The sequence below is a fragment of the Mus musculus genome, chromosome 9 (genome assembly GCF_000001635.26).
Source record: "Mus musculus strain C57BL/6J chromosome 9, GRCm38.p6 C57BL/6J".
In the NCBI taxonomy this organism is placed as follows: Eukaryota; Metazoa; Chordata; class Mammalia; order Rodentia; family Muridae; genus Mus; species Mus musculus.
The window spans coordinates 49,046,797-49,055,575 of record NC_000075.6 but is presented as its reverse complement, the minus strand read 5'-3'; the positions used below and the strand labels follow the sequence as shown (position 1 = coordinate 49,055,575).

Below are 8,779 nucleotides of genomic sequence, written 5' to 3'. Positions count from 1 at the left end.
CTACGGGGTCCGGCGCTCGCGCACAGGAGAGGGTCACACTACAGTTCCCAGGAGGCCTCGCGCCGTCAGGCGTCCGCTGTTTCAGTGGCGTCTAGAAGGCACCAAAGTGCGCAGGCGTCATCTGCTCCCTACAGGTTTTCAAACGCCAGTCTGTTCCCGCCGGTTTTTTTCTTCTTGTATTTTGGGTAGGGTTGGGTTGGTTTCGCTAGAAACTGCGGAATGTTTCAGGTAATAATCCTTTATGGCCCTCCCTATACTCAGTAATCTCAGGTTTTCCTGTGAGATTATCTAGCTCGATACTTACAGAATCATCTCGATCTTTTTTGTTATTCATTCATTGGGCTCAGCAGCTAAGTCTACCCGAATTTTGCCCTCTGGAATTGTGCGAGAGAGTGACATAAGTGAAAGGATCCCCACAATTGCACCTTTCTAATAGTGTTTGTTAATAGTGCCTCATATTAAGTATATTGATACATGGATATGGTACAAATTTATACTTAGTGTAACGGTCCTGTAAGTGCTACAGACATTCTTTTATAAAACCTTCTTTCTAAGATACGTATGAATGTTTTGGCTGTGTCCATGGAAGTCAGAAGCAGGCAAGTAAGTCCAGTCCCTGAAACTGGACTTACAGATGACATGAGCCACCATGTGGATGCTGGGAATTGAGTCCTGGTCCTGAGTAAGGGCAACGAGTGCTTCTAGCCACCGGGCAATCCCCTAGAACAAGATTCTTATCACTTCCTATCAGAGATTACAAATAAATTTCACCAAAGGCTTTTTATCGTTGTTTAATTTTAAAGTTTTCAGTGATTTTTTTGGCTCTGTTTTGAGACGTGGTTTCTGTAGCCCTGGAAGGCATCAAATTCATAGCTATCTTCCTGCCTCAGCCTCCTGTATACAGGAATTATACACTTATTCCACTATGTCCAGCTAGCCATAGCTTTTTAGAACTATTTCATTGTTGAAGGTCAAAAGAGTGTTCCGCGAAGATGAGATCACTCGTTCACTTTGCAAAACAGGCTGACCTGAAAGACAGCCACTGGGCATTATTACCAACGTGACACTCTTTGTAGGAGAGGGATGCGTGCTGTAAGAGCATCCTTGTCCCCTTTATACACTTTTTGTTACTTGACCAGCAGAGCAAGCAAGTGTTTTACATAGCCAAATGGAATGCCATTAGTGCAGCAATACCATAAAGTATAAAATTAACAGAGACAAGGGTGCAGATACAGGTAATTCAATCAGTAGGGATTTAGAACAGATGTTATCTGTCTCCAGCATCCTTCCTGGAGCAGGCAATAAAACCAATAAACAAGATGTTTATTATACAAATGTCATCTTTTCTCTTGCTAATTTACCCTTTGTCCTTTTTTATCGTTGATGGCAGGGAAAATTCTTGCACTGAGAGCTTGACCTTTAACATTCTTCAACTGAGAGATCACTTAGTAGTTAAGAGAACTAGCCTTGTGGAGGACCCGGGTTCCAGTCCTATGTGAGGCAGCTCAAAAACACCTGTAATTTCAATTCGAGGGAATCCAATGTCTTCATTCGACCTCTGAGGGTTCCTGTACATATATGATGCACATATATACACTGAGACACATACATATAAAAGAATTACTAAAAATAATAAAATCGTCTCATTATTGGTATGTATTGCATACTTGGAGATATTCACACAGTATAGTATGATCCTTTTTTTCTAAGAAAATAAAATAGAGGTGCAGGCCATACATGGTCACACACAACTTTGGATTCAAGCTTTCAGCACTGAGGAGGCAAAGACAGGCGAATATCTGAGTTTGAGGTGAACCTGGTCTACTAGTGAGTGCCAAGCCTGCAGGGCTACAAAGACCTTGTCTCAAAAACTAAAGTGTGTGTTTAGGGTATGTGTGGTGTGTGATGTGTGTGTGTGTGTGTGTGTGTGTGTGTGTGTGTGTGTGTGTGTGGTGTCCTCTGGGTGGACTTTAATGGCTTATGCTGTTTCTTCGCATCCTTTTCTCTGCTTTCTGTTGTTCTGCAATAAACATGTACTGCTTTGATGAAAGCATCTTTCATTCTTTAAAAGGAGTCTTATGAGAGAGGACCTTAGGTAGATCCCGACTCCCAAGGTCCATTGCAACATTGGGTCCCTAAACCAATCAAGCTCATCCTAATAGAGCATAGGACAGGTAGTTCCTGTTCCATGGGGGAAGAGAAAGAATCTTGGGTTGAGAAAGCTTGTGCTCTAAGGTGGCCAGGCTGTCCTTGGAAAGCAGTTTTGCGTGGAGTCCTCTCAGCCTTACTTTAAATACTTGAAATGTTGCAAACAATAAATGCCCAATGACAAAAAAAAAATAATAATCCACAGATGACATTTCTGAAAACCTGCACTGTGCCTTCACTGAGGAATACTATGTGGCGAGTTCTGTACTAGGTCTGGAGCCCCGGTCACGTGACTTAATGATCACAAAAAACAACACAGTAGCTATTTTCAAAATAAGCAAGGGAGGGAAAAGACAGAGTGGGGAAGATTCATTAGGGGAAATTACAAAATTACAAATAATTTTGTGATTTTGCTTTTGGAGGGAGCTCATACAAATAACAAGCCCCAATGCTTAATTATTTCTTAGGAAAATGCAAAGACCCGGGAAATCCTGGGCGGGAGAGATGACTCCGCAGTTAAGGCACTGACTGCTCTTCCAGAGAACCTACATTCAATTCCCAGCACTCACATTGCAGCTTACAACTGTGTGCAACTCCAGCCCCAGGGGATCGGATATTCCCTTCTTGTTCTGTGGACACTCTACTCATACACATAAATAAATAGGCAGGCTTGGTGGCAGGCAGAGGCCTGATCTCTATGGTTTGTGGCCAGCCTGGATTATATGAAGAGTTCCAAGCCAGCCAAGGACTATATAATGAGATTATGCTAACCTCCAGCCAAAAAAAAAAAAAAAAAGAATAGTTTTGATTTGCATTTCCCTGATAACTAAGAACATTAAATTTTTATTTTTATCTTTTTATTTGTTTGTTTTGTTTTTCAAGACAGTTCCTCTTTGTAAGTCTGGCTGTTTTGGAACTCACTCTGTAGACTAGGATAGCCATGAACTCAGAGAAATCCACCTGGCTCTGCCTCCCGACTACTGGGATTAAAGGTGTGCGCCACCACCAAGATAAACATTTCTGTAAGTGTTTCTCGGCCATTTCTGTTTCACCTTTTGAGAACTCTCTGCTTAGTTCTGATTCCCATTTTTAACTTTACTTTCTTTTTTTTTTTAAAAAGATTTATTTATTATTATATGTAAGTACACTGTCACTATCTCCAGACACACCAGAAGAGGGCGTCAGGTCTCATTACAGATGGTTGTAAGCCACCATGTGGTTGCTGGGATTTGAACTCAGGACCTTCAGAAGAGCTCTTAACTGCTGAGCCATCTCTCCAGCCCTAACTTTGCTTTCTTGATGCCAAGTTTTTCTGGTTCTTTATATATTTTATACACCTAACCCTCTATCAGATGTACCTGATATAATGGTGTCCTTTATAAATAAGTAAATTAATTAAATAAGTAAGATGATGAATAATATAAGACAACACGGGACATCGACTTCTGGCCTCTACACACATACGCATGCACATGTATGCACATGCTACGCACACATACCCAAAAGCATGAAAAGAGAACACACTGGCCAGACCTTTATGACTTTGGTGCAATAAATCCCAGGTTTCTTGTGTTCTGCCATAGAGACAAGCTCTTAGCCAACATGCTGGGTCAATGCTGTGGCTGGGGACAAGAACCTGAAGTGGTCAAGTCCAAGTCACTTAACTTGAGGTTACTTCTGTCCCCTACCAGCCAGGACACCTTGCTAATTTCCCTAAAGTGTTTCACACAGTGTCAGAATAAAAATTCAGTGCCAAGCACCGAACTCAAAGCCTGGCATTTAGCCATGATCAGAAAGTGCAAATCACTTCCTCTCCCATCAGATCCTGTGGCTTAGAAGCAGCAACAGACAGAATGGAAGCTGGTATGATTGACAGCTACTTGCAGCTGACTTTGGATCAGCAGAGGACCAGCAGAGGGAGCACTTCTCTCCAGCGATGTTCTGAGTCTACCAGGCGGTAGGAAAATTCGCTTGGACTGAGGAATAGTAGTCTTCAAATGAATGGGCTTTCTGATCACAAAATATCAAACGACAAACTTATCTAATGTGTAAAGAAATGAGTAAGAAAATTAAAACACCAACACAAACCTAACATTAAGATAACAACAAATTAACATTTTGTTTAAAACAAAACTCGGACATGGAAGGGGTTAAAAATTATTTTACAATGTGTTGTTGGGAACGAGCAAAAGAAACTTAATCTAAGTACTACCATTTTGTTTTCAGAAAATAAATTCAAGATCCCAGGCCTTGGGGAGGCTGGGGACTTCCCTATAGCTGAACAGCTTCTGTGGTAAACAATCCCCTGGGTTCAGACATCTCAGGGACAGCTTGTAAGGAGACAGTTGTCGGAGTCCCGCCCTCTCAAGGACATCTTGCTGGCAGGGTCACACAAGTTCCTGTTCCTAATCTAGGAACAAACTCCTATCCCACGTCTCCAAACATTTTCTAAATTGTCTGTTAATTGGTAAAGAACATAGAAACTGCTGTCATCTAAACCAAGGTGCATAAGTTGTAAATATATAACCAATTCCCTGCTATGCCCTAATAACTCCATGCAGCTGATCCACTCCTTTGTCCCCATATCACTCTCAGTTCTGAACCTAATGTCTAGGAGAATGAATTAGGGACCTTGAAGCCAAGGTATTGTAACTTTAATTTTTTTCAAAGCCTACTTCTAATGATGGTTCTTAAAACACTTAACCTCCCTTCTAGCCCACCACCCACCAGAGGTAGTAGAAAAGAAAGGATATGGGGGAAGTAGACCTGTTGAGAAAGGTTCTTTGGTGCAAATCCCACCTGCATTGTCAGGAAATCAGCAGTTCAGTTCACGGGTAAGCAGTGGCAGCTCAGTCCACTCGCAAACACTTGAAGGATATACCAGTTGAAGGATATACCAGTTGAAGGATATACCAGTTGAAGGATATACCAGTTGAAGGATATACCAGTTGAAGGATATACCAGTTGAAGGATATACCAGTTGAAGGATATACCAGTTGAAGGATATACCAGTTGAAGGATATACCAGTTGAAGGATTTACCAGTTGAAGGATATACCAGTTGAAGGATATACCAGTTGAAGGATATACCAGCAGTGCAGCTCAGTAGTGTCTGGACAGCAGCAGCAGTGGCACGACCTAGCAGGAACTAGCCAGGCCTCAGTTGAGTTGAATCAGCACAAATCATGGGAAGAGACCAGGGCCAACAGGAACACCAGGAAAAGTTCTCTGCTGTGCCTCTCTCAATGAAGCAAAGATCAGCTAAGATGCAAAACTAAGAAGGTTTACAAAGCTAGCTCTATAAGCAAGCCTCAAGCCTCCGTTGCTGTCCATTGAATCCTATTTATACTCCCGACAAACATCACAAGTCTTTCTCGGGTCTTGCCTCACCACGTGTCTTGTCTCAGCACGTGAGGCTCTCATCTTTTAAGCTTTCATATCTGAAGTGAGTTTTCTTGGCCTCCACCCTGAAGCCAACAGCCCGGGTACTTTCCTTGAGTATATGCCTGTATACCACTTGCATGCCTGGTGCTCAAGGAGACCAAAAGAAGGTGTCCGATCCCCTGGAACTGGAGTTATAAACAGTTGTGAACTGCCATGTCGGTGAGACTCAAATCCTGGTTCTCCAAAAGAGCAGCCAGTCGGTCACCTAACCTCTGAGCCATCCCTCCAGCCCTAAGAGAGAGCTTTCAAAGAGAATGAAACGGCATTCGCAATGCTCTGCATCACGTGATCTCCTGCTTTCTCAGTGAAGGACTTCAGGTTCCACTCTGCTTCCTGTCTGCTATGTGACAGAGCAGCTCCTTCCCCACCACCACCACCCACCCCACCCCCACTTTATGAAAATATCTTCTGCAGGCTAAAGAGCTGGCTCAGCATCGAGGAACACTTGTTCCTGCACAGGACCCAGGTTTGATTTACAGCACCCACATGGCAACTCCAACCACCCATAAATTAAGTTCCAGGGGACTCAATGACCTACTGCCTACTTGGGTGTATACATGCATTAGGCAAAACACACACATAAGTCTTTCAGAAGTTTTTTCCTTCTACAAAAGTCACCTCTTTTTTAAAAAAAAGTGAGGGTTTAATGTAGTGAACTTGCACTATGTAGCTGAGAATGACCTTGACCTTCTAAACCTCAGGTCTCTGCCTCCTGAGTGCTAAGATTAGAGGTGATGCAACCACACCCTTTTATGTGGTCCTAGGGATGCAGCCAAAGGCCTGTACTCCAAAGCCTTCTACCTAGCTAAGTTCCCAAGCCCCTACATCACTTAAAGTTCTTCTGCGTATGTGTGTGTCTGTGCACCATGTGTATGCCTGGTGCCTACAGAGGCCAGAGGAATGAATGTTGGGGTCCCCTGGAACTTTGAGCTGGAGATGGTTGGTTGCCCCTATGCAGGTGCTGGAAATTGAATCCAGGCCCTCTGGGAGAGGAGCCGGTGCTCTTAATTGCTGAGTCGTCTCTCTGGTCTTAACATCACTTCTACTAACCAAGATGTATAATTATTAACAAGCTTCAATGGATGTTTAAAATAAATCTTTCGATATAGTTACCTAGAACATAGATAAAATCCCTATAGATACGTTCTGTGTCAAAGTCTATACATATTTTAAATATTTAGTCGCATTTATTCAGATGCATGAGCACATGTATACAAGTCAGTTCTCTCCTTCTACAACGTGAGACCTTGGTCTTGAACTCAGGTTGTCTCACTTGGCTGCAAGCACCTTTATCCACCGAGCGTTTTCACTTGCCCCATATATTTAAAAGTATGAAAGTGTCCTTGGGAAAGATCGTGCCAAGGTGTATTTCCAGAATACCAATTTTGTAACCCCAGAGTCAAGGAGTGATTTTTTTGACTTTATGAAAGTATTTATCAAGCACAGTGACAGCTTAATCTCTAGCTATCGGACTGGCTCATGGGACCCTCCTTCAGAATCCATCCTCACATCTGATCTTGGCCACACCCCTAGGCCCAAACACTGCCAAATTCCTAACACCTGTCTCAGCTGTTGCATTGAAAATTAACACCACCGTTTTCTGCAACTTCCATCCACTCTAACTTCCCAGAAAGTCACCCCAGCTGACCAGTCCCTGAGCTCATTATCCCCTCCTCCAGAGGGCACAACCATGGCCTGTAGCTTCCGTGGGAGAGTCCAGCTTGGAGGTCTGCTCCTCTCTGTCCTTGGCTGGGTGTGCTCCTGTGTCACCACCGTTCTTCCCCAGTGGAAGACTCTCACTCTGGATCTGAATGAAATGGAAACCTGGGTCTCGGGACTCTGGGAGGCATGCGTGAATCAGGAGGAAGCTGGCACTGTATGCAAAGCCTTCGAGTCGTTTTTGTCTCTGCCCCAAGAGCTACAGGTAGCCCGAATTCTCATGGTGGCTTCCCATGGGCTGGGACTATTGGGACTTCTGCTGTCTAGCTGCGGGTTGGAATGCTTCCGGTTTCACAGGCCTGGAGGAGTTTTCAAGACTCGGCTGTGCCTCCTGGGAGGGACTCTGGAAGCATCAGCTTCAGCTACTACCCTCTTTCCAGTCTCCTGGGTGGCCTATGCCACATTTCAAGACTTCTGGGATGACAGCATCCCTGAGATTGTGCCCCGGTGGGAGTTTGGAGACGCCTTGTTCCTGGGCTGGGCTGCTGGGCTTTTCCTAGCTGTGGGTGGACTCCTCCTCATCTTTTCAGCTTGCCTGGAAAATGAAGATGGATCTTCTTCCTGGATGGCTGATGCCACGGCCCCACAAGCCTGTGCTCCAGTAGAGGAAGAATTTGATGGTTCCTTCCATCTCACACCAAGACCGGTGAACCAGGTCATCTAGAGCTACAGTCTGCCTAGGACTCTCTATAATAAAGGAATGCCAGTAGTCTCCTTTCTCTTCCTTGCCCTTCCTAGTTCTGTTGGAAAGGAGTGGCCACTATCATATTTGGCAAAGGTTTGATTATCTTGGTGATCTGCGAACTTCAGTTGAGAATTAAAAGTCAGGACAGTGTCTTACAAACATGTTTATCTCATTTGAAATTTTATTTACATAGAAATCCTTCCAGTTGAAGGTTATGCTTCATGCTTACAATTTCAACACACAGAAGCTGATAGAACTGAGAGTTTAAAGCCAACCTTGCCTATATGGTGAGATCCTGTCTCAAGCTTTGGGGGTGGGGAGGAGGAGATCATGGCTCTCACTTGTAATGCCAATAATTCAGGAAGCTGAGCCAAGAGAACTGCCCTAAATTCAAAGCCAGCCTAGGTTACTTTGTTGAAATAATAATAATAACCCCTCAGTATTATTTAAATACTTAATCACTTTATTATTAAAGAAGTTTTTGGGTTTTGTTTGTTTGTTTGTTTTTGGTTTTTGTTTTTGTTTTTGTTTTTTTTCCGAGACAGGGTTTCTCTGTATAGCCCTGGCTGTCCTGGAACTCACTCTATAGACCAGAACTCAGAAATCCGCCTGTCTCTGCCTCCCAAGTTCTAGGATTAAAGGTGTTCGCCGCCACCACTGCCCGGCAAGGAAGACGTTTTAAGAAGTTGGAGTCACCGGGCAGTGATGGCACACGTCTTTAATCCCAGCACTTGAGAGGCCGAGGCAGTCAGATTTCTGATTTCGAGGCCAGCCTGGTCTACAG

General features: G+C 43.8%; 1 protein-coding gene across 1 annotated transcript; it reads left to right on the top strand.

The window, feature by feature from the left end:
* Window positions 1-7,233: 7,233 nt before the first annotated feature.
* Window positions 7,234-8,019, top strand: Cldn25-ps (claudin 25, pseudogene). The gene has a single exon (NM_001384265.1). It carries the CDS (start codon window positions 7,282-7,284, stop codon window positions 7,972-7,974), a length of 693 nt encoding a protein of 230 aa, NP_001371194.1. The 5' UTR covers window positions 7,234-7,281; the 3' UTR covers window positions 7,975-8,019.
* Window positions 8,020-8,779: the final 760 nt, after the last annotated feature.

What these genes read in the sequence shown, in the direction of transcription:
- Cldn25-ps (NM_001384265.1), top strand. Translation starts at nt 7,282, where the DNA reads ATGGCCTGTAGCTTCCGTGGGAGAGTCCAGCTTGGAGGTCTGCTCCTC.